The following is a 24,543-nucleotide window of genomic DNA, read 5'->3' on the forward strand; positions in this document are numbered from 1 at the left end:
GTGTAACCTGAAGCGTATGTAACCTGAGGTACCACTGTACACACATTTGGAAAAGGGTTGGAAAACTCATTCAAAAACCCATTTGCTGGAGGGCAAGATAGTCTGTATAGACACTGTCTACACTTGGGTGCATGTGCTTGGTGCACGTCAAAATGCAGGTGGTGCCTCTGCACACTGTTGCTCTCATCTCGATGCACCCTTATGTTTGTGTAGGTAGAGATGCTCATCTGGAGAGGGGTGCTTGGGGTGCTCTGTTGGCCCTGCCTCGGACTCCCGCCTCTGACTTCCACCTTCCTAACTTCTGCAGAAAACCTGCGTACATACAGATCCAGCATTTATAGGATCACAACACACAATCTGTGCCCTACAAAAATGGAAGGTACAAACTGCATATTCAGAGTCTATTTGCATCGAACTGTATGCACGCAGTCCCTTGTGCAGAATACCAACACACAGAGGTCACAGGTGGGATCAGTAAGCAGAATAACATTTCGACCCAGGGTTGGGCTTCAGACTGGGGGTAATGCAGCTTCGTAGTCACGACAGATACCAGTCTGGTTGCCAAGGCAACGGGGACCTTTTCCTCCTGCTGCCTTAAACGTTTCTGCTCCCTTTTGAGGGAACACTCCCTAGGTTTTTTAAAAAAACAAACCCAAAATGGCATGTGCTCTCTGAGAGGCATAAAAATGATTATAGAACTTTTATTCCCACCCGTTTTCAGCTCAACCTTCAAATCTCCCGTTTTAATAAGTAACACAACTGAGTCAGAAGGAGGTATGGTAAACAGTTCCCTTACCTTCAGTGGCAAAGTGCACCCCATTCAATTGGGCCAGTTCCACTTCAGGCATGCCAGAGACAGTGGTCTCTCTGTCAGGGTCGTCCCTGAGGCTGTGGCTTAGGTACACCATGCAGGTTTTCCTCATTGACCTCCCTTGTTCTTTCCCCTCTCACCCCAAAATAAGAATACATGAGCACCCTAGTTTCATGGTCAAGGAGCTGTAGGTTACATGTCTGGAAATGCAACTTGAGTAAAGCAAAAAAAGGGGTGGATTTCACCATAAATATTATTTTTGTAATACACAGTTGATGAATGGTTGTAACTTTATAAAATAAATTCAGGAAATTGAGTATATGAACCAGCACCTTCCTGCTCCCCTCCATAGACTTCCCCTCTCTTGGATGATGTCATTCCATGCCTTGTCCCATCACGTACCACTGGGCCTATCTCCAAACCACAATGGTTACCCTCTAACCACAGGTCCTGACCTGCCAGAATTGCTATCGTCTTTGGCTCACTGTCAGCCCTAAGAGAAAGAGGGTGACCTCCCTTGCAAAAGAATTCCAAAATCCCTACAGAGGGGTAACAAGTGCTTGAAAATCTCTTATGTCCAGATTTCAAGAAAGTACTGCCAATTTGAACTGCTCTAAAAGGTCTGGAGGGAGGAGGTGGTTCAACCAAGGAGATAAGAGTACTAAAAACCATATGCATCTGGGAGAGTAATTTCCACTACACTTTTCCATGTACAACTTGCTTCAGAATTATTATTTTTAATCAACTGTATCTCCTTCATGTGTTGTAGGTTAAGCAGGGAAATGGAGTGACTTACCCCAAACTATCCAGTATGAAGCATGATTTAAATGCAGAATGCGAAACTGTGTACCCCACCTCCCCTAACTGCTCAAACGCCACACAGCTTTCATGTCTCAGTGTAGATGGCAAAGAGAGCAGCGAGGAAAGATCCCAGCTACAAATGGTACGGCATGAACAGCTGCCTGGTGCTGCCTTGGCTTGGTTCATTCAGAGGGGAGAGCAGCTATTCAGGCCCTGCGGACCAAGCCGCCTACTCATGAGCAGCAAATTCAGAAAGGTAGGGTCCCTTCATGATAGTCACAGCCACGCCCCTTCTCAGATTATACAACCTAAGATTACACAATTTTATAATTACAGAATAGTAATAATTAGGGACGTATTGCAACAATCTATACAACTAGGTCTTCGGGGGGGGGGGGGTTTCTATGCACATATATGGGCAAATGATTTAGAGTCATGTTTACCATGAAGTTCCATTGTACATAACCAAACTTGCACGCCATTCTCTTAAAAACAAAATACCTTGTGTTTTCAGCATTCCTAAATGCTTAAAAGCCCCCATTTCATTCTGACTGGGTGGCGCTAAGATGCTGGAGACAGGGACTCCACTGCACACACTGGGAAAAGTAAAAGCTTGGGAATGACCAAAAGCACTCCCAGGCAACCGGCTTATTGAGCATTCCTCCTGATTTGTTTGTAAGGAGGTCAGAAGACACGGCATCAAAGCAGGTGTTGTCTCACATTTTCTAGTCTATTCCCCTGTTACTTTCCGTATCGCAAAAAGTCCAGCCTTTGGGGGAAATAGTTGTGCAAGACCTCCACATCAACTCTAGCTGTGCAACCTGAATTTGCCAGTATGTGGTTGAATCTCACCTGGAAATACCAACAGCCTGGAAGTGCCACAAGTGAGAACTGCATCAAGTAACACGGTGAAGTTGAAACTGCGTCAAGAGAAAGCTGGTTTCTGTAACCTGTCCATACCCTGCAAAATTGCCTCGACCTTTTTGCATGCTTTCTTTTCCTTCTGCTAGATGTGGGGCAGGCAAAGAAGCTGTATCAGGCAGTGTCATCCATCCTAGGAATCCTGCCCTCCCTTCCCCAGGTTTTTTGAGACTTCACCAGTTATTGCCTCCGTGCTTTCAAGCTCATCCTTGCAGGTTTTACTAAAAAGCTGCTTAACACTATCCCTGCCCCTAGCTGAGGTCCTGAGCAAAGGTGCTGCAATCAGCACCCAGTACCAATGTCCTTACTTTTGCTCTGAAAGCATGTAAGAAGTGGCTTTCCTATGGAGGTTGAGAACAAGTCTTTCGGAAATTGGGATTTGAGGGGAAATGTACAGAGTTAAGTAGCAGACAAAGAGAGATTGTTCCAAGCATAGGAAGTGGCAGAAAAGAAAGTCAGACTGGAGAAAGGAAGAAAAACAGCTGACGATAGATGGGGCAGAGCAGAGGGGAGGGTGCAATGAAGCAAACAAGCAAAGCATCCTTTGAATATGCCAGTTGGCTGTAGGGCTTCATTGTTTGCTAGCTTCAGAGTATAAGTAACACACAAAGTGAGAAGAGCTGTTGCATGCCGGTCTTGCTAGTGGGCTTCCTGTATGTATCTGTGAGAACAAGGTGCTGGACTTGATAGGCTTTTGGCCTGATGCATCAAAGGTCTTCCTATGTTCCTAGCCACTTTTACCTGTAGAGTGCATATTTTGTGCAAATTAACTGATGAGATGCACAGCCTGCAGACAAAATGGATATCCAATGTTTCCAGAAATCCATTTGGAAGGTGGGGGGAAAGAGGAGTCTTGGGTTCATGGAACAGGAGGCAGTGGTGACAGAAGAGTGATGATTCTTAAGGGGGAAAGGCAAAATTTTAATGTTTTTAAAATCATCATAATCTTGTTACAGGAAAATATTAATTTCTTTATTTCTTTATGCAAACACCACCATTCTCCATACATATACTATTCTCAACCCAGAAAGGAAAACCCCTCTTCACAGGTCCCACCTTTTTCAACATGAGGCGTGGCATGAATCTACTTCTGCCAAGCTCTTTCCAGATTCCAGCTGCACAGCAACTTCCCTGATTATTCTGCAACACCCACTGCTGAACATGTCAGGTTATGTACACACAATCTCTTACTTGCTCTTTAAGAACATTGTGGAATTCCAAACATTACTTCAAACATTCCATTAAAGGGTACTTCCTCATGGTGATTTTGCAAGCGGATCTAGTGCACCTCCATTGGTTTCAGTTTGTACACAATTCCATCCCCTACCGATTCCTGCCTCTCTGCCTATTTACACTTCAGATTGCAGTGAAGATGGGATCCAGAGTGGACATCAGAAGTGTGCGTGCATACACACAGACACACAACAATGTAAAACAAGTACAGGGAATGTGTGACCCTCCATTGTTGTTGGACTACAGTTCCCATTATTCCTGACCATTAACTAAGCTGGCTAGTGCTAATGGGAGCTGGAGTTCAACAACATCTGAAAGGCCAAGTATTTCCTATCTATGGTGTTTCCTATTGCAAGTGTGAATTCTCCCAGCGTTTCCCATACGCAAAATGAACTTGTTGTTTTCCACAATATATCCATGCTTTATCCCTTAAGAATATGTTGAATATATTTGTGTTTATACATGAAACTTTGTACATGCAAGCTGCATTGGTGCTCAACTAGTTGAGTGGTGCACTTTTAGTTCTTTCCTTCTGCATGTGAAACAGCAAAAATTGAATCTGAAACCATTTGCATGCAACACATGTGCTCTACCACTGAACTAGGGCCATTTCAAACTTCTCTACTACACTGTTTATAATACTGGTGTCTTTCATAAGATGATATGCTTGGGTTCCATTTCCTTCCATCGAGTTACAAAGAATCAACAGAGGGAGAATCTGCCAAAAAAGCACTTGAACATATTGCCAAGGTGTGCTTGAATGCAGCAGAAGAGTTGTCAGCCAACTTCCTGCATTACTACTTCCAAACATCATTTCACTGGAGTAGCTATCCTTTTGTCAGAGGCATAAATCTTGTACTTGCATGTCACTGCAAGCCCTGCTTCTGATGCGTTTTGTTCTGACTTTGTGTAGGTCTAAATGTCTTCATAGTTATGTTAATTCATATCAATATTTGGCTTCTATAAAGTTAGTTATTCCAGGAACATGTACTCTTAAAGGGTGCATTCCTGTGTACAGCCAGTCAGCTTGAATCCCATCTATCAAACTGCACAGCACTGCAGCTTAAGTTAATAGATCAGGGGTACCACCCTGCATAAGCGGGTACTGTAATTCGTGTCCTCAATTGCACTTTGCATTCCTTCTGGACAGATGGTCCAGAGAATAGGTTCAACCATTCAACGTATTTCAAGTTTAATATGGCAATGGCAGACTCAAACCAAAAGAGTACCATAATGTTTTAAATTCCTTTCTGTTTATCCGTATCAGAACGACTCAAGGTGGGTAACTCCTGAGCCAACAGTTGCAACAATTAAACTGCATTTATCTCATCCTACTTTTCTATACAGTAGGAGCTTCTGGACTACTTGCAGACAAAATTCAGTTAAATAGGGTTTAAAACTGTACAGGAACATAAGGTAAAGGTAAAGGGACCCCTGACCATTAGGTCCAGTCGTGACCGACTCTGGGGTTGCAGCGCTCATCTCGCTTTATTGGCCGAAGGAGCCGGCGTTTGTCCGCAGACAGCTTCCAGGTCATGTGGCCAGCATGACTAAGCCGCTTCTGGTGAACCAGAGCAGTTCACGGAAACGCCGTTTACCTTCCCGCTGGAGCGGTACCTATTTATCTACTTGCACTTTGTGCTTTCGAACTGCTAGGATGGCAGGAGCTGGGACCGAACAACGGGAGCTCACCCCATCACAGGGATTCAAACTGCCGACCTTCTGATCGGCAAGTCCTAGGCTCTGTGGTTTAACCCACAGTGCCACCTGCGTCCGTACAGGAACATAGGAAGCTGCTGAACCATCTAGCCCAGCATTTGTCCATGGAGCCCAGTAATTTCTACTCCAGACTTCCCCAGCTAACGACTTCAAGAGGCTTCGGACTACAATTGCATCAGCCCCAGCCAGTGCATGCTGACTATGGTTGATGGGAATTAAGGTTCAAAACCTCTGGAGGGCACCAGGTTGGGAAAGGCTAATCTACTTTGAGCGGTAGTGGTTGCTAGAATGTGCTTACTACCAACCTATGGACCCTCCTCCATATTAGTTTCTGCCCCTTAGCAACTTTCTAATGTGTACTATATATCTTATTCAGTACCTACCTCTCTTGTTCACTCTTGCTCTCAGAGAAGCTCACAAAGTATGCACAACTCAAACGATCTTTTCACAGTATGCACCGGACAGATGACACCTTGATGAAAGTTTGGGACAATGAATTGAATAATCTCAGAGTGTGTCATTATGTAAGGAGCACCTAGTCAAATGGACAGCGAACAAAACAGATATGCATATTCCGTTTAGAAAGTGAGCATGATTCACATCATCCTGACAGTTTAGAACAAGAACAGGTGTACAAAAATTGCAACTGCAAAATTTCTGCCAGATACAAAATCAAAGACTCCGATTCAGCTTGGAAATCATGTCTAAAATAAACACAAACACATTTAAGGTATTAGGTTTCCAACATTGTTTGGTGAATACTATTTTATGAATCTGATTATATAAATAGTATTATTAATTTATATACTACTTCATTTCCAAGATGGCCTCTTACTGGTTTATAAGTATAAAACCAATGATACATAATTAAAATATATAATAAAACAAGTTAATTAAGGCACTGAGATAAACATTCACAATTAAAATATGTAATAAAAATAAGACCATTAGAACAGCACAATGAAAAGATTTAAAACAGCAGTTGGTTAATAATATGAATTTTAATCAGTCAAATCTTAAATCAGTATATGAATAAGAACAAGGGGAACAAAAAGCTATCTTACTTGGTTTTAATCAGTGTACAATGACAATGAGTCAGAGCTGGTGGGGCAGCATCTTTTCAGGATGTCAAGCAGAAATCTATCAGGCAATGTGAAATATCTCTGTCCAGGACCTTGAGAGCTGCTGTCAGAGTAGACAACGCTGAAGTAAATGGACAAATATTCTGAGCTGCAATAGGGCACCTTCCTATAATCGGATTAGAAGAGTCACCCCCCCCCCTTATTATCATTTTAAAACGATACTTTCCGTTTGCATATTTACAACAATTTAGTTTTCATTACGATTTTTATTATTTTACATCTGAGGACTGATTAATTGGAGGACAGCCTTTTTTGGTCAGCCAACTAAACATTGCAAGCCCCCTGCTTTCTTGGGCGTTTCCTCAGAAATCCGCCTATATACAGATCAGTGATCAAATGACACGAGAGCCAGAGGAAGCCCGTGTTCTGAATCAGCTGAAATTCTCGCAGACCACTGTTGAAACAGAACACATTAAAAGGAGAACGGGAAACTCAGGGTATATTGCTCTACACGTTTTCTCTCTATGAACTCTGAGTTACCAGGCCGGACGGAGCCCACTGATATACTGTATCTTTTCCCCCACCAGCGGCCTCTAGCGTCTGGGAGAATACTTTACAGCCCCTGGCAGGCGCAAAGGCCACGTGACTCGAGTTCCGCCGCCGCCATTTTGTAAGGACGTCGGAAGGAAGTGTCTTCCCCGCCCGCGCAAGCAGCGTTTGCGTCCGGTGCTACGTGCGCGCGCGAGGAGCGGGGGCAGTTGATACGTGCGCAGAGCGGGGGCTGGGGGCTGGGAAGGGAGCTGGCGAGAGCGGCCTTGGTGGCGGCGGAGGCGCTGCTGTTGTCGTGATGCACCGCGCCAGCAGCAGCCGTTCGAGCAAGCCGTCTTCCAGCCGGTCCAAAGCCAGCGGATCCAGCTCCAGTTCGGCTCGAGGCCGCAGCTCGCACCGCTCGCGCTCGCGTTCGCGCTCCCGGTCTCCGCGGAGCCGCCGCCGGCACCGCTCGCGCTCCAGCGGACGCTCTTCGCGCCGGTCGCCGCCTTCGCGCCGCAGTAGTCGGGTACGCTCTGCCCGTGGCGGCGGAGGCTGAGGGGGTTGCGGGTTGGGGAATTGGCCCGGCTTGAGCGAATTTAAGCCGCCTCCGAGAGCCAGCGTGGTGTAGAGGTTAAGAGCGGTAGACTCGCAATCTGGTGAACCGGGTTCGCGTCTCCGCTCCTCCATATGCAGCTGCTGGGTGACCTTGGGCCAGTCACACTTCTCTGAAGTCTCTCAGCCCCACTCACCTCACAGAGTGTTTGTTGTGGGGGAGGAAGGGAAAGGAGAATGTTAGCCGCTTTGAGACTCCTTCGGGTAGTGATAAAGCGGGATATCAAATCCAAACTCCTCTTCTTTCGCCTCCCCAGCGTCCAGGGGTAACTGCCGCCCGCTTGCCTCAGTACAGTGGTAGCTCGGGTTACATACGCTTCAAGTTACATACACTTCAGGTTACAGACTCCGCTATCCCAGAAATAGTGCTTCAGGTTAAGAACTTTGCTTCAGGATGAGAACAGAAATCGTGCTGTGGCAGCGCGGCGGCAGCAGCAGGCCCCAACCTAAGGTGGTGCTTCAGGTTAAGAATAGTTTCAGGTTAAGTACGGACCTCCGGAACGAATTAAGTACTTAATCCGAGGTACCACTGTACCTTCCCCAAGGAGCATCCCCCAACTCTCGCACCTAACTGCCACTTGCTGGAATAGCCAGCCGTTTTCCTGCCCCCAACTTAGTTATATATAACATCATGGCCCACATTTCTGGGCATGCGCCCAGCAACCTTGAGCATCCCTAAGCAATCTTACCCGCGATCCCAGCCTTGGCTCTGTGGTGATGTGAAGGAGGTCGAAAGGCTTAATGACAGCTGGAGGGGAAGCTTTGCCTCAAAGTAGAGAAACATGAAATGTGCAACAGCCCTGTGTATCCTACATCTGAGAGGAAATCACCTTGGATTTAGTAAGACCTCTGAGTAGACCCTTCTCAGGTTGAGCTGCACACTCCTTTCTTTCCTTCATTTCTACATGAAGGAAAGTGGCCGGTGATTTTTGCCCACACACAAAATACGCTTAACAGGTTAAGGCAATACCTGTAGACTTGGCTTGTTGTGGGGAGGAGCTTAGGTTTATTTTTACCAAAGGTTCGTGGATCGTTAAATGAATTTGAAAAGTAGAATGGCTGCTAAGGCATATTGGGCGCCTAAAACCTGGTTGGATTACTTGAAAATTATTTCAACCAAAATCAACACAGCTAATGGATAGTCATGGTTAGGATGGATCAAACTCTGAATTTCAGAGAAGATTAGCCTTTGGAAGTGATTGTGCTTCACTTTTCATATTTGTCAATAACCAAATACTTAAAGATCTTAAAGGCTGGGGGAGAGATGAAGAAGAAAAGAGGCTGCATTTGGATGATTAATGAGCTGAGATATGCATCAATTTACTGAACCTGCATGCAATCTCTTTGGTCCCCTGCCCCCTTTGTTCAAGTGGGAAACATGCCAGGAAACCAGTTAACCATAGTTATTCTGTTAACAAATAATTGGAAAGCTAGTCAATGGCTTCCAAGGAGGCTAGAATATGAAGCCATTGAAATAAAATTTGCTTCCAGTTCCTGTCTTGTTTGGAAGCCAGTGTTTGGATGTAACAGTACACTGCTGTTAGTTTTGATGCCTGGCTTTGGGAACAGGGAGCTGAGCAAGCTGCATGTGGATTTGTGACTCTGCACATATCTTGGCTTAATAAACTGAGGTTTGATTCTCTAGATATCAGGAGGAAGCAGAGTGAGGAGATAAATACTTCCAAGAGATAAGTTCACCTATCTAAAAATGTCTATTAGAACTTGGAAGTGCCCTATTCGAATGATGGGCTATCCCCCTGTTCCATTATTAATTAATTTTAAGAAACAACCCATTCCTAGAATTGACCGCTTTTCTGTGAAAAATGGGGGTGGACAGTGGTTTTTTGGTGGTTTATGTCACTGGCAATAAATTGGGAGGCTTCTTATTCTTCTAAATGATACAATTGTCAATTTAGCTGCATTGTCTCATTACATTGTTGGTGTACATATTATCAGATGTCTTCACTGCACATTATAAACATTAGATGCATGTAGTGTTTTTCAAATCCACATCAATTGTAGTAAAATTTGCATACTGCATTAATATTGGCTTATTTCTTAAATAGCATCATGAACCCCCTGCCCCATAGTAACTTACTTGGCCGTAAGAATTCTGATGTCTTGTTATTTTAATTGTAGAGACGCTCTCCAGGCAAGCGCTCTCACTCTCCAGGCAAGAGCTCTCACTCTCCGGGCAAGAGCTCTCACTCTCCGGGCAAGCGCTCTCACTCTCCGGGCAAGCGCTCTCACTCTCCGGGCAAGCGCTCTCACTCTCCGGGCAAACGCTCTCACTCTCCAGACAAACGCTCTCCAAGTTTGAGTGATGTGAACAGGTAAGGCTTCTCTGAAGGCCAGTCTCTCATAATTAACCTTGGTTATCTTTCTTGGTTCTTGTCCCATGGGTAATATAAAACCCCACAACCTGGTTGTAAGAGGTTGTGGGAAATGTATAGGACATGTTGGGAATCTCACATATAGGACAGACGTATTTAGCTCTCTTATTGACATATTTTTCATACCTCCCTTGGTATGGATTTAAAATGTTAGGAATTAAAGAGAGGCATTGAAAACATGTCTCCGTTTAATTTCATACAGCCTTTTTACAAATAAGAGCAGGATGGAGATGGATAAAAAGTACATAGCTCAGTTTTGAAAACCTTTTGTTTGACTGAAATCATTAGTTTTTACATCTACTACTTTGAATTTTTCTAACAGTTTTGTCTTCAGTGGATTCTAAGGAAACCATGAGAGTAGATGTGGAATGGAAACAGCTTCTTTTCTAAAAATGAACCCCAGTTGAAAAACAAAATGATGAAACACCCTTCTAGTAAATTTCTTCTCACCTCATGACAATTTAGCTGCTATTTTAAACTCGCATGTACCTGCAGGTGCAGAAACAGTGTGAAGATCTATATTATAATTTGCTTTCACTGCCCAAACATCCTGTTTTCCTAATCCATTTTTAGGGGTGAAATTTCTTCTGCAGATCTCCAACAGCAGGTTTTTATTTATAATAATAATAATAATAATAATAATAATAATAATAATAATAATAATAAATTTTATTTATATCCCGCCCTCCCCAGCCGAAGCCGGGCTCAGGGCGGCTAACAACAATCAAATAATCCAACATCCTAAAAGAATAGGGTTATATATACAGACATGTACATGAAAAAGGGTATATTTAGGAAAGATAATTGCATGAATGACAGAAGTTGTAAAACACTTTCACACTGAACAATGAAACTTCCCCGTTGCTTTTACTTCTAGAGCCACTTCTAGAAGTAGAAGCAACGGGGAAGTTTCATTGTTCAGTGTGAAAGTGTTAAAGCTATATCAACACTAGAATAAGGAAGACCCAAATTGGACCCACAAGAAAATGTTGCCACATAGAGTGCTGCTGATCAGGGTTCTCTCAGTTATTCCATTCCATTCCCCTTCACTCCCCCACCAGTGTCCTGTGCTTTTGCCCCCAACACTCACCCAATATTCAATGCTGACAGAGCTTACTCAGTATTCCTTGGGCTGGTTATTTCCTTATGTCTCTCCTTAGAGTTTTTGAAAATATTTTTTCTGCATCTGCAAATCTTGGGATTTCCCTGAGCCAAAATATAGCCCCCTCTTAATGTTTGGGTGGTCATTTTGGCTACAGAAGGATCCATTATTAGTTTGCTGTTAGTATGTAGAATATGGAAGTATAACAGCAGAGATCAATCAGTGTGTAATTTAAGGGTTAATTATGTTGTCGGTAAGTCATCTAGACGAGGGGGTAAGTTGCGATCAGCGCGGGTGGCATGATATTTACTGAGATAGTAGCTGCTTTGGTAAGCTGTCCAGCTGTGAGTGAATTTTCTTGTGGCTGTTTCATTGAATCTAAGAATGCTGTCAACAAGGCCTGTCAAAAGGCAAAACTTCTTTCTTTCTGCTGGGCAGGGCTGTCTTACCCATAGGCGCTAGGGGTGCGGGGCACCTGGGTGCCAGGCTCTCAGGGGCGCCAGGTTGAGAGTCCGGGGCTCAAGAGTTGAGTCCGGGAAGAGCCCGCCCGTCGGTCGGAGCGCTGCAATTGGCTCTTCCGGGAGCCAGAGAGAACAGCGATCAGGCGGGTGGGCAAGCAGACAGACACGCACCCAGCCAGGAGGAGGAGGAGGAGGACAAGAGGCGGCGGCAACAGCAGCCAGCAGAAAAGGCGGCAAGCAGCATTCTCAGCATGCCTTTCCCGCCTCGGCTTTAGCGGTATCCCTTCGCTCCTCCGACGCTGGAAGCAGCAGCAGCAGGCAGGCAGCCCCTCCTCATGCTGTCCTGGGTGGTGGAAGGGACAGGTGGGCCAAAGGGTTGCCGCCGCTCGCCTTTCCCGTGCGTTTCTCCACTTTGGTCTGACTTTGGGACTCGAAGTGTGCTGGCGGCAGCTTTCTAAGAGAGAGAAAGAGTGAGCTTTTCGCCAACCAGGTGCCTGACAACTCTGGTGAACCTTTCCTTAAAAAAGGTCAGCAACTTTGGGGTTCCCCCCCCTAAAAAAAGGTTGACAACTGGGCAACTTTGGGGGGGGGCGCCGGGCGGATCTTTGCACCCCTGCGCCGCATATGCTTAAGACAGCCCTGTGCTGGAGTTTGGTTTGTTCAAGAAACTTTGGCCAGTATTTTATTGCTGGGCACATTGCTCAGTGTCTCTGCTAACAGGGTACTGTTAAAGTGATTTTAACTCTGTCATGGTGATAACAACAATGCAAATTACCGTATTTTTCGCCCTATAAGACGCACTTTTTCCCCTCCAAAAATGAAGGGGAAACATGTGTGCGTCTTATGGGGCGAATGCAGACTCCTTGGCTTCAGCGATAGCAACGCGAAGCCTCCAAGGCCTGCGCTCGGGAGGCTTCGCATTGCTTCCGCTGAAGCCAGGAGAGTCTGCTCTTTGAGGCTGGCGGTGGGGGAAAGCAGCGCTTCCCCCATCGACAGCCCCAGAGGATGGGGGGCAGCGGGAAGGTGCACGACGCCTTGCCGCTACTCTCCAACACGGGTTTGAGGCTGGCGGTGGGGAAAGCAGCGCTGCCCCCCATCCTCTGGGGCTGGCGATAGGGGAAGCGCTGCTTTCCCCACTGCCAGCCTCGAAGCCGGGTTGGAGAGTAGCGGTAAGGCGTCGCACGCCTTCCCACTGCCCCCCATCCTCTGGGGCTGGCGATGGGGGAAGCGCTGCTTTCCCCACCGCCAGCCTCGAAGCCGGGTTGGAGAGTAGCGGCAAGGCGTCGCGCGCCTTCCCGCTGCCCCCCATCCTCTGGGGCTCCGCGGCTTCTGCGGGCTTTTCTATGGGGGGGGGAATTCTCCCACCTCCGCAGGAGCCGCGCACCCTTTAAAGAGCGCGCCGCTCTTGGGGGCTTTTCCCCGAGGAGGGAGAAGGGACTGACTGGCTGTTTCAGTCCCTTCTCCCTCCTGGTCGAAAAGCCCGCAGGAGTCACGCGGGGCTCCTGTGGGCTTTTGCGGGAGGTGGGGGAATTCCGCCACCTCCCGCAAAAGCAGGGAGAAGGTCTTGGAGTAGCGCACAGGCTGCGTGCAGCCTGTCCACTTCTCCCAGAGCTGCGGGGGGAAATCACATTTTTTTCTTGATTTCCCCCCCCTGAAAACTAGGTGGGTCCTATGGGCCAGTGCGTCCTATAGGGCGAAAAATAGGGTATAACTTTTTAGCAACTGATAGCTTGATCCTATGAACCCCCCCTTTTAAGGGCTTATAATAGCTTGAGCTGGTAAAGGTCTGTGACTTGATGGACAATTTTTTTTCAGTTGAATCCAGTTTGCCATTATCTATCTTATTCTCCTGCAGTATTAGAAAATTAGATGAATAAGCTAAGCTCCCAAATGGTTCCTTAAACCAAGGTTGCTGTCGTCAGAATGGAATGCATACTTTCCATTTTGGGGCAAGACAGCTCCAGTCTTAGTTTTCAAATGATGGACTGTCTGAATTCTGAATTAAACTTCTGATTACCTTGACCTATTTAAGAGCTTTGAGAACTGGAAGAAGAAAAGTCACTTGATCCAGGGATAGTCGACATACATATATATTGACCTAAATTGACCTCTTTTTCTTAATGGTGACTGCTCCTGCTCAGGCTGCACAGAAAAAGCAATTTGGTTCCAGAAATTCATTCGGATTGTGCAGATAAAATGTAACTGATATAATTTTACAGGATGGGGTATTAGTGCGTGAAAACAGTCCAGATCCAATGATCCCCAAATGGTGATGTCGGGTGCCATCCTGGTGCCCAGGCATCTTGCTTGCAAGTGGTCAAAAGCCAGGGGCAAAATGCGCCTGGTGCCTGGCTAATTTTGAACACTGCTTTGAACTGATAAGGAAGTTGTCTTCCATATTTTGATATTTTGCTTCAAACTGTTTTTGACATGTTAGGTACATGAAGATCTCTTCAAAATTATTGTTGGGAAAGCGTTCAGCAGGCTGAGTGTGATGAAAACATGTATTTAGGTTCAATGCTTTCAGCAATCCTCATTTAAAAACATGCTTGGAAGTTATTTTTAGTAGTAATTCTGAGGGGGGTTTTGTTGTTGTTTTTTTTGCTAAAGTAATATGCAGAAAACAGTATGTGAAGGAAATTATTTGAGGAGTGGTGGGTGAGAAACTGCTGAATTTGGAACTACAATATTGTTGCTGATGAAAGGGGGAATTCTACTACTGTAAAAAATACCAAAATGTTCTGTTGCTCACTTTCCCCCTAGATAGCCAGCAAGACATTTGTGTGTTTTTTTTTTTATGAGACCATCTAAAAAAGCTAAACACAACCCTAAATGTGTGTTGTTCAAATCCACCATAAAATAATTGAATTATGCAGGCCTTTTGTGTAAGATAAATAGACAAACTGGAACCTGAGTGCTCTCAAGTTTGGGCTTCTGTTCCTTCTGTTCCTGTTGCATGTCTCCTATGCTCATAAATAACAAGACTTCTGAAATGAATTATTTCGCTCACTGCAGCATAGTTTGGACTGTCAAGGGGTGAACTTATTGCTGAATATATAAAATCTTCAGAACCAGCCATCTTGGATTCAAGGCAAGAAGTATTGAGTTGTCATACATAGGGGACTTTATGCCAGCTGGAGTTCAGGAGGGGTTATTCCAAGTTGCTGATTTTGTTCTGTACCTCTCTTATTAGGGATGACTTGGCTGATGGTCCAATATTTAGCAGTGGCCTTCCACGTCCTCAAAGCATTGAGCGATATTCCCCGAGCAAGGAAACTCCTGCTTCTCCTTTCAATACAGGACAAGATGAGGATTATCGCTTTAGAGACGATTTCCTCCATCAATCAGACTATAGCACCAGCTATAACCATCTACAATATCTCCCAAGGGAAACGGAAAGGTATAGAATGCTACTTGGGAAGCCATCAGAGGATACAGGGCAAGACCTGGAACTTCCTAAACATGACAAAGATGACAGACTGCTTAAGATAGACATAGAGCCTGAGGATTTCTTGTCTGGGACATGGAACTTCTGCAAACAAGATCCTAGTAGGAGCCCAAGCCTGCCATTTCACGATGTGGATTTACGTGTACTTGAATATGCTGGGAGAAAAAGCAAAGAGGAGGAGCTGAGCAGAAATTGCAGTCAAGACCCTGAACATAAATATATTTATAGACCTAATGAAATATCAGCAATGCCCAAAAAATCTATTCTGAAGAAACACAGGGATGATCCTTCGGTGCAGGTTTGGCATGTATTTCTCTCTCTGGTTAAACTGTCCTTTACACTTTTTACTGCTCTTTTATTAAATCTTAAATTTTATTATTTAACTTAATCTCTGTTAATTCTGGAACAAATACCCTAAGAATAATATCCAGGCTTCCCTCACAGTTGTGGAGTTTGTTTGGTATAACTTGTAAAATAATCAGCACATTGGATCCCATTTTTCTTGGAATGAGGACATTTTACTAGTTTTGGTATTTAGAGCATCCCACTTCATGAGTAATTCTACCTTTCAAAAGTTTTCATTCAGCTTATTCATATAGCTTTAAAATTCACACACAATCAAAATCCTTACTTATTAAAAAAAAACCCTATAGCTTTCCAGAAACAGATTTCCAGGTAGTATACATAGGAATTTAAATACAGGCGATTCCATGTTAGTGTGGGGGTTGCTTTCCAGGTCATTGTGCATGTCAGCAATTGTGCGTAAGCCCATTTTGCTCCCTTCCAAAGCTGAAAGCAGCGCATGTCTTGGTGGTCACATGTCAGGTAGACAGGTGCAAGATGATCACCACCTGGACTACAATCTAAAACAACCGAGAATACAATAAAGTTGAGAATGGCAGAACTATTCAGCTAGATAATATAACAATTTGCAGTGGCTGGGTGACAAAAATATTTTTACCTGGTTCAAGCACCAGATTCACTATCTTTGGCAGTACATTCTGTAGCTGTGATGCTATCACACAGAAGAGCCTCCCACTTGTATATGTGTAATGTTTTTCTCCTATAGATAGAACCTGCGGCAAGGTGCCAGAAATATTTTAACACCTTAACATCTGAAGGCAGCCCTGTATAGGGAAGCTTTTTAAGGTTTAATGTTTTACTATGTTTCTATATATATATGCTGGAAGATGCCCAGAGTGGCTGAGATACAAATAATAAATTATTATTGTTATTGGTATTAATATTATAAGGGTACTATTATTCACATCTGTGTGTAGTCTGAAATTGAAGAGTTGGCAATTTATGCAGTACATTTACCATGTTGTGCATTTTTTTAACCCGCTTGAACCTAATACAAGAATCTTAATACTAGAATTACCTAGTCGGATTGGACTGCAAACATTCTCTCAAATTGGTATGGAATGCTCTGAACAGGTGACATTTCATACTATCATGACTGGATTGTTTTTCTGTTGTGTAGCTGTGGAGAGAGAGCACCTTGGCAGGTGGTTCCAGTACTAAATACTGTAAATAAATAATGCTTTTCAAAACCGTGCCAACTATTGTGTGGCAAGTACCTTTTTGGCATCCTGCTCTCTCTGTCTCAGGGTTTCAGCATATGAAAAAATCAGTTCGTTTCTGATAATAGTAACAATATGCCTGTGGGAATTATCTTTTTGTAGCCGCCATAACTAGAGCTGCACATAATGCTTGCTTGTGAATGTTTTGGTGCAAAAACACTTTGGGTTTGGTGGGAAATGTTGATTTCAAATCTCCAAAGGTATTGTTTTACATATGTTTGTCCCTGTCCACTGCCACTGTGTTGCTCCTCAGTTACTCATTTGACATGGTTTTTCTTCAATCTCAGCAAATCAGGCATCACAGAATGATTCTCAGGGTACTGCATAGCCCCTCAGCTTTGGCTAAATGACAGTGTTATTCAGGGCAAACAAAGCCCTCTCTTTGCCCTCACTGTGAACGAGGGTTGGCTTAAGTAGGGGCAAGAATTGCACAGCTATTACCAAGGTATCAAGCTGACAAATCTTACCTTACTGTACTGGCAGTTTTATAGCTCATTAGATCAGTGTTGCAAGCCAGGGTTGGCCTTTAGTGGGGGATAATCAGTCACTTTCTCTTCCAGTGCCCTATTAAAGACGATCAGGCAGGAGTGTTGATTGTGGGCAGTGAAAGTGACATGACAAAAGTGCATAAAATTATGCACAGCATGGAGAAAGTAGCTAGAGAAAAGTTCTCTCTTTCTCATAATACTAGAACTTGTGGACATCCAAGGAAGCTGAATGTTGGAAGATTCAAGACAGACAAAAGGAAGTGCTTCTTCACACTGCACATAGTTTAACTGTGGAATTCCTGCCCACAAGAGGTAGTAATAGCCGCTAACTTGGGTGGCTTTAAAAGAGGATTGGCAAATTCACAGAGGTTATGGCTATCAGTGGCTGCTAACCCTGATGGATATGCTCTGCCTTCACTGTTGTGTTGGAGGTGGTATGCTTCAGAATACCAGTTGCTGGAAACTGCAGGTGGGCAGAGGGCTGTTGCTCTCAGCTCTTGCTTGTGGGCTTCCCTTGGGCTTCTAGTTGGCCACTATGAGAACAGGATTCTGGGCTAGGTGGGCCACTGGCTGGATCCAGCAGACTGTTCTCACGTTCTTAAAGTATGGCCCATCCCTAATCAAAATGGCCACCTTATGCAGATGTAACAGCGTGGTATTTTGGAACTATTTTGTCTCTTTCAATTCCATTTTTATCTTTGTCTTACAGTTTTCAGTTAGTGTTATGAACTACTGACTATAAACCCTTTATATTAAAGTTATGTCTGTCTTAATAGATTGGGAAAGTGATTAGCCTCCTTGCAAAATGTAGTAACAAATGGCAATTTCTTTCTTTTTAGCCTGAAGTCTTTTCTAGCAGTTCTGCCTCTCTCAAAGAGCCCCCTCTTCTTTCAGATGATCCTCCTTTTCCCCAGAGAACCAACAGCATTGCTCCTTTTTCAGCTGAGGAGGTGAAATTCCTCAAACAGTTCAATAAAAATGCAGATGTAGAACCTGCAAATACAACATCTGAAGGCAATGTGCATAATTGGAAGCTGCATTCTGGCCAAAAACAAAACATTTCCCATTATAAACAGAATTTTGGGAGCTTTTTGAATCGGAGAGAGTGTCATGAGTCCACATCAGAGCCTGAAGACCAGCACAGTTACTTCTTGCTTCCTCATGAAAGAGCCAGCCAGGATGGGAATGGCTTTTCAAACATTCTGAGTATGAAAACAGATTCTACCAGCACTCAAGAGAAGAGAAGGAACAGCCTCATTGATGATGTTGAGGCTGAAGAGAAGTTTCTTTATGGTGATAATGGGGATGACTCAATTTTTATTCAGAGAATAACATTGAGTGGTGATAAAGAACATGGAAGGAAGAAAATAAACTCTCCTCCTGCTAGTCTATCTGTAAAATCAGACACTTTAGAAGAATCCAGACCAGAGCATGAGAAAATTTATGACTTGCTCAAAACTATTGGTCTTGACATTGGGGTGGCTGAAATTGGTAAGCTTGCTGCCCGCACTCAGGAACGCCTCCATGGGAAGAAAGCATCTCGTTCTCCTGATCGTCGTTCAGTGGCTTCTCGTAAACCTAGGAAAGAATCTAGGGAGTCTAAGGAAAGGCACTGCAGTAAAAGTGACACTCATTCTCCAGAGTCAAGGTGGAACCACTCTCCCTCTCCTGATTATTTCCCACCATCTAAAGAGATGTCTCCTGCTTCACATTCTAAGCACACTGAAAGCAAAATTGTAAGGCAAGATTATCATTTCCCACAAGAGCAAGCTGTTCCCATGGCATCTCCAATTCCATCTGCCCCACCTTGTCTTCCTCATATGTTTCCTGCTCCCATATATCCCCAGTATAGTGTTCCATTCTATTTACCATTCGGTGCAACTCACCTGCCACAAAACTATCCACCTCCCACAATGCCCCCTCCTGGCTATAATCCATATGGACAGTATTTCACTTACGCATCTTCTGGCTGGGCCACGTATCCTCCTCCCCAGCAGGCTGGTCCTGAATTTCCAAATGCACCTGAGTATGGTACTCCAACAGTGCCACCAAATCATTCAGTTTCCAACGTCAGAGTTATTCAGACAATTTCCACAACACGAAGGACTTGTGATATCAAAAGAAAGACATCTATGATTGTTCAAACCCCTTTCTCTGCTCCTCCTTCCAAATTGCTCCCTCAGCCTACCCCCAAAGGCGCTAAGGAAAAAATACCTGATGATAGAAATCGAGCTGCTCAGAAACAGAAGGTGAGAATGTTTATCTTACAAGCAGATGTATCTTCCTCCCTCCCCCCCCCCCTTCTACCACATTTCCTTTTCCACATAGCAGCAATGTAGTTGCTGCTACTGAGAAGTGGATGGTATCCTTATAGACTTACTTCTGAATGCCTTATACTGTAGTTTAGAAATATATACAGTGGTACCTCGGGTTACAGACACTTCAGGTTACAGACTCCGCTAACCCAGAAATAGTACCTCGGGTTAAGAACTTTGCTTCAGGATGAGAACAGAAATTGTGCGGCAGTGGGAGGCCCCATTAGCTAAAGTGGTACTTCAGGTTAAGAGCAGTTTCAGCTTAAGAACGGACCTCCGGAACAAATTAAGTTCTTAATCCAAGGTACCACTGTAATACTTTTTCTACTGCACATATTTTCCTAACACATAATGAAATACGAAACCGAGTGCAGAATTGATTCCTTATTTAAGATTACATTTTTGGATTTAAGGTCTGCCGTTTTACAGAAGTTCAAAGCACATACAATTTTATTTTAACTTTTTTCTGCACTTTTTATTTGACATTGGATTACGTATAGTTTTTTTGAACAGGATGTACCTCTAATGTCTTGAGCTATCTAATGGCTGTTTTTATGGTACTGTGGCAAGACACACCTTGTTAATTGTTGTTGTTGTTTATTACCTGCCCTTCACCCTAAGGTCTTAAACAGTCTCTCTTTAAGGATACAATCTACATGCAGGTCCTGCTATTGGAACACTTGGTAACTGAAATCTCAGCCAAACACAAAGAATTCTACCCAAACCTCACTACACAAACAGCATATTCAGATACCCAAACAGATGGAGTTTGCCTACTTCATGTTTTGCTGGTCAGCAGCAGCCATTTTGGGCAGAAACCAGGGAGGGGGGGGGGAGATCAAACAAATTACAAAATAGAAGTGTTCCCATAGGAAATAATGGAAATCATAAGCTCATTATGTGAACATACACCTAACAAATGATTTCCTGGGAACACATTTTGTTCAGAAAGCAGGACTTGCATGCATTTAAGCTTTTAAGCTTTAGTAAGTTTTAGTATGTTTCATGTTTAGTGGCATTTAGTATGTTAGGAGCTGGGTGCAATGAATCACAGGCTGAGTTAGCAAGCATAAGATGAAAATATTTACTTTCAATGATTGTTGTAGTTTTAGTTGGGTTGTAATCCATGAAAGGGGGATTTTTAATACCTTCCTTCCCTTCACAAACCTTTCTAGGTATTGGAGGAAAGAGGGAAATTGAAGGCTGAACAAGAAGCACGACAGAAGAAACTGCATTATCTGACAGTTGAGTTAAACAGACTTACAAAACAGGAAGGTACTGCACTCATTTTATTCTTCCTTTTCCCCTACTATCCTCTAAAGTGGTGATGCTGGACATTGCATAATTTGTTTTTATCTCAGGGTATTATCCTAAACAGGGAATTAATTAGGGTGCAACCCAAATCATTGCAAGTAACTGCCAGTTGTTCATACAGTAATGCAAACCCTGCTTCTGTCTTTTGGGTATACCAAAATGGTACCTTATAATTGATTACCCAAAATAATTTTGCATGTATTGATGATTTTCTTATGCTTTCCACTCTACCACTTTGACTGGCTTAGGGGAGATGATGCGGAAGATGCGTAAGGCAAAAGATCCCTTGCTGGTGGAAGTGAACCAACTACGAGAGAAGATAGCAAAGGAAGTTGATCAGCTGCAGATGCATTCTGATGCGGCAGAGAAAAAACAATCTGAGCTTGATAAGGTAGCTCTGATCCTGGGGATTAACATTTTTGAGAAAGCCCGGAAGCAGTCTTCTGGAAATAAAGACTCATCAGAAAAAGACAAGTCAGAAAATGGAAAAAAATGAGGAGATAACTTGCAACTCAATCCAGGTAAAATAACAGGTGCACTCACCAAGGGAGTTCAGATAATAATTACTTAATTAGTCTGGATATAAATTAGCCTTTTGCCCATGCATGTATCCCCTTCACTTCTCCCTTTGTACAAGCCAATAAACAAACCAGGAAGTCTTCAATTAACTTCCTATTTTATGAGTCCTATGTTGTGAATTACTGTTTTATGTCTAAAGGAAAGTAAAATAGTTGTTAAGAAGTTTTGTCTCTTGGGTCTTTGGTTTAAATTAAATGCTGATACAATATAACAACTCTACCAAATTCATGGAAATAGAAGGTAAGATACCTCTAAATTTTCTAAGCCGCTCAAGGTTAATCCTAAATCATTATCTACAATCCCCCCCCCCTTCACAGCTCTGTTGTCAGACTGCAATGATGGGAGAAACTTTTTTCACTCCCAGCACTGGGCTGTCAAAACTCAGAAGCCTTTCAGAGGTAGGAGACTTTCACATGTAAAAGGTAGCAGCAGAGAGTTCTCTCCCCCGCACCACCCCTTTTTATAAATAGCGTTTACTGTTGTAGCAAATCAATAGTGGCGTTTTGTTTTGTTTTATTCATTAAATTTGCATATTGCCCTAAATCTATAGATCTCAGTGTTGTTCACAACATAAAAAACTTGACTAGGGGATAGGAGAGAAATTCGATCAGTTCTCATTGAATGCTGAATCTATCAAATTCTCACTTTCCAAAACAATATGAAAACTGAAACACAGCCATCCTTTAAATTTCACCCATACCCAAATTTTGCAATGCAGTTCTCCAGCCAAACAACCAAATGCATATATTTAAAAAATGCCTCTGTTGGGGGAAAGTGCATAAAAATTAAGATATTAGTAAAAATAGCGTACACGTGATATTAGAGGAAATTGCAAAAATGTGTCCATTAGTCAGAACTGCATACAAAAATCTCTTAATTAGAAGAAATGCACACTAAAGTGCTGATGTATTATTATTATTATTATTATTATTATTGCAAATCTTTGTAGAAACTGCATTTCAGATTAGAAAAATGGTAACAGAGAGAACCAAAATTGATAGATCCTTCCATCCCAACTCTTCTCTCTAGGGCTATATCACCTTATATGCATCTCAGAAAGGATGTTATGTTATGATGTAGCATCCTTCAGTAAACATTGTGAGGAGAAAACATGGCTCCGTACTTCACCCTTCCCTCCAGTGCACTTAGAAGGATTATAAGTTGTAACTTGAATGTAGGGTGGTATAGCCCCATAGAGGATTCAGAGTACCAGCACTGCTTTGCTTTGCTCTGGCTTTGCTATAGCAGCAAATACTTTAAATAGAAAAAGCCCTCTGCTGTAAACCTTTATCCAATTATGTCCCCACCACTGAAAGATCTCAGAAAGACTTGTCAACCCAGATGTAATTCTATCACCTTTTTTCCCATTTCCTCTTTGACCTCTTCAGTGCTTAAGGCTCATATTAATTCTACTAAATTGGACTTTTACTCAAATTAGCAATGTATATGTGTGCACACATTTTCTCTCTGTTTCTGTGTGCATGGGGGGGGGGCTGATCCAGGAGACGAGGAGAGAAGTGACCAGCAGGATTATGGGTAGGATGGAAACTATCATAACAGTTTCAAGTACAATAGTTACTACAGTGGTGCCTCGCAAGACGAAATTAATTCGTTCCGCAAGTTTTTTCTTCTTGCGAGTTTTTCGTCTTGCGAAGCACGGTTTCCCATAGGAATGCATTGAGGTCTCCGCCCCCCGCCAGGCTTCGGAGCAGCCTTCCGAAGCCTGGCGGCGGGAGGAGGTCCGAGGACAGTGGGGAAGACGCGCTGCACTTCTCCGCTGTCCCAGAGATTTCCCTATGGGCTTTCGTCTTGCGAAGGAAGCCCATAGGGAAATTCGTTTTGCGAAGCGCCTCCAAAACGGAAAACCCTTTCATCTAGCGGGTTTTCCGTCTTGCGAGGCGTTCGTCTTGCGGGGCACCACTGTATAATATAAATGGTAATGATATAAAATTGTACATAGCAGTACTAGAACATTTAGACCATTCTCATATATCAATAAAGAAGTTGGGAGGGGGATTCTTTAAAAGAAAAACATTGAAACTCCATTGGTTTGTGTTTCAGTTGCCCTTTGGATATTCAAGAACTGACTAATAACAAACTGATCATTAACAGAATGCAAAAGACAGATTAAGAGAAGTCTTATTGCAAAGCCCAGTTTTACAAGTGTTATGAGAACCAAGTGACAGTGAGACGTCATTCACATTGTTACAAGGAATTTGCATCATAGGAGACAAAAGCAATAAAATGTGACTGTTGCAGCCATTCCAAGTATTCAAACAATTGTTAATTATGAGTGGCGCTGTGGTCTAAACCACTGATCCTTTTGGGCTCGCTGATCGGAAGGTCAGCGGTTTTAATCCGCCTGACAGGATGAGCTCCCATTGCTCTGTCCCAGCTTCTGCCAACATAGCAGTTTGAAAGCACACCAGTACTAGTAGATAAATAGGTACTGCTGCAACGGGAAGGTAAATAGTGGTTCCATGCGCTCTAGCTTCCATCATGGTGTTCTGTTGCACCAGAAGTAGTTTAATCATGCTGGCCACATGACCTGGAAAGCTGTCTGTGAACAAATGCCGACTCCCTCGGCTTGAAGTGAGAGTGCTGCAACCCCATAGTCACCTTTGACTGGACTTAACTATCCAGGGGTCCTTTACCTTACCATTCTCATTAAGGTGTTTGGGGCTGCAGTCCTATTGTGCTGTTAGTAAAAATAAACATTCTAGAAGCTTTTTATGGCTGAATATTGGGGTAAAAATGCTTAAAATATAAACAAGCATCATAAATATACCAACAAAAAGGATTGGATTTTGCAATCAGCAAATCTGTATTATATCAACATGTTTGGTACAGAAAGCCTTTTATAATCATTTCAGCTGTTAATGATTCTGCCATTGTGCATTCTAGGACTCTAAATGTATAATTAGAAGTACACGTATAGATTACTCAGATTGCTACATTATATAATCAGAAAGATACAATTGTAAAATGATCTATTTTAACACTTGCTTAGCCAACAACTGAAATTTTCTAAAACAAATTATTGTGCATAGTGATTTTTGCAATCCTAAAAATTATGTATAGATTTGTGTTTTTTAAAAGATTCATTTTATAGAGGATTTTGTGTACAATCTGGTTTTTCTGCTGATCTGT

General features: G+C 43.2%; 1 protein-coding gene and 1 long non-coding RNA gene across 7 annotated transcripts in view; one reads left to right on the forward strand and one right to left on the reverse strand.

Annotated features, from left to right (window-relative positions):
• Positions 1 to 1,046: 1,046 nt before the first annotated feature.
• LOC114594512 (uncharacterized) lies at positions 1,047 to 7,223 on the reverse strand. Its single transcript, XR_003706002.2, has 3 exons — positions 6,550 to 7,223; positions 5,869 to 5,957; positions 1,047 to 3,432 (listed from the first exon to the last, which is right to left on the reverse strand). It is a non-coding gene; the product is annotated as an uncharacterized LOC114594512 (long non-coding RNA).
• Positions 7,224 to 7,414: 191 nt separating this feature from the next.
• LOC114594508 (zinc finger protein 318-like) overlaps positions 7,415 to 24,543 on the forward strand; it is a 28,497-nt gene continuing 11,368 nt past the window's right edge. For 4 of the 6 annotated variants that reach the window (XR_013392176.1, XR_013392177.1, XM_077925680.1 and 1 more), the window contains exons 1-6: positions 7,415 to 7,624; positions 9,850 to 10,043; positions 14,860 to 15,412; positions 18,025 to 19,434; positions 20,676 to 20,775; positions 21,063 to 21,335. Coding sequence is in view for 4 of the 6 variants with exons in the window: in XM_077925680.1 (XP_077781806.1) it covers positions 7,415 to 7,624; positions 9,850 to 10,043; positions 14,860 to 15,412; positions 18,025 to 19,434; positions 20,676 to 20,775; positions 21,063 to 21,310 (2,715 nt within the window). In the remaining 2 variants the exon portion in view is untranslated. The remainder of the gene's footprint in view (positions 7,625 to 9,849; positions 10,044 to 14,859; positions 15,413 to 18,024; positions 19,435 to 20,675; positions 20,776 to 21,062; positions 21,336 to 24,543) is intronic. The other 2 variants (XM_077925681.1, XM_077925682.1) reach the window with 2 other exon arrangements.

The sequence above is a fragment of the Podarcis muralis genome, chromosome 3 (assembly GCF_964188315.1).
Source record: "Podarcis muralis chromosome 3, rPodMur119.hap1.1, whole genome shotgun sequence".
Lineage (NCBI taxonomy): Eukaryota > Metazoa > Chordata > Lepidosauria > Squamata > Lacertidae > Podarcis > Podarcis muralis.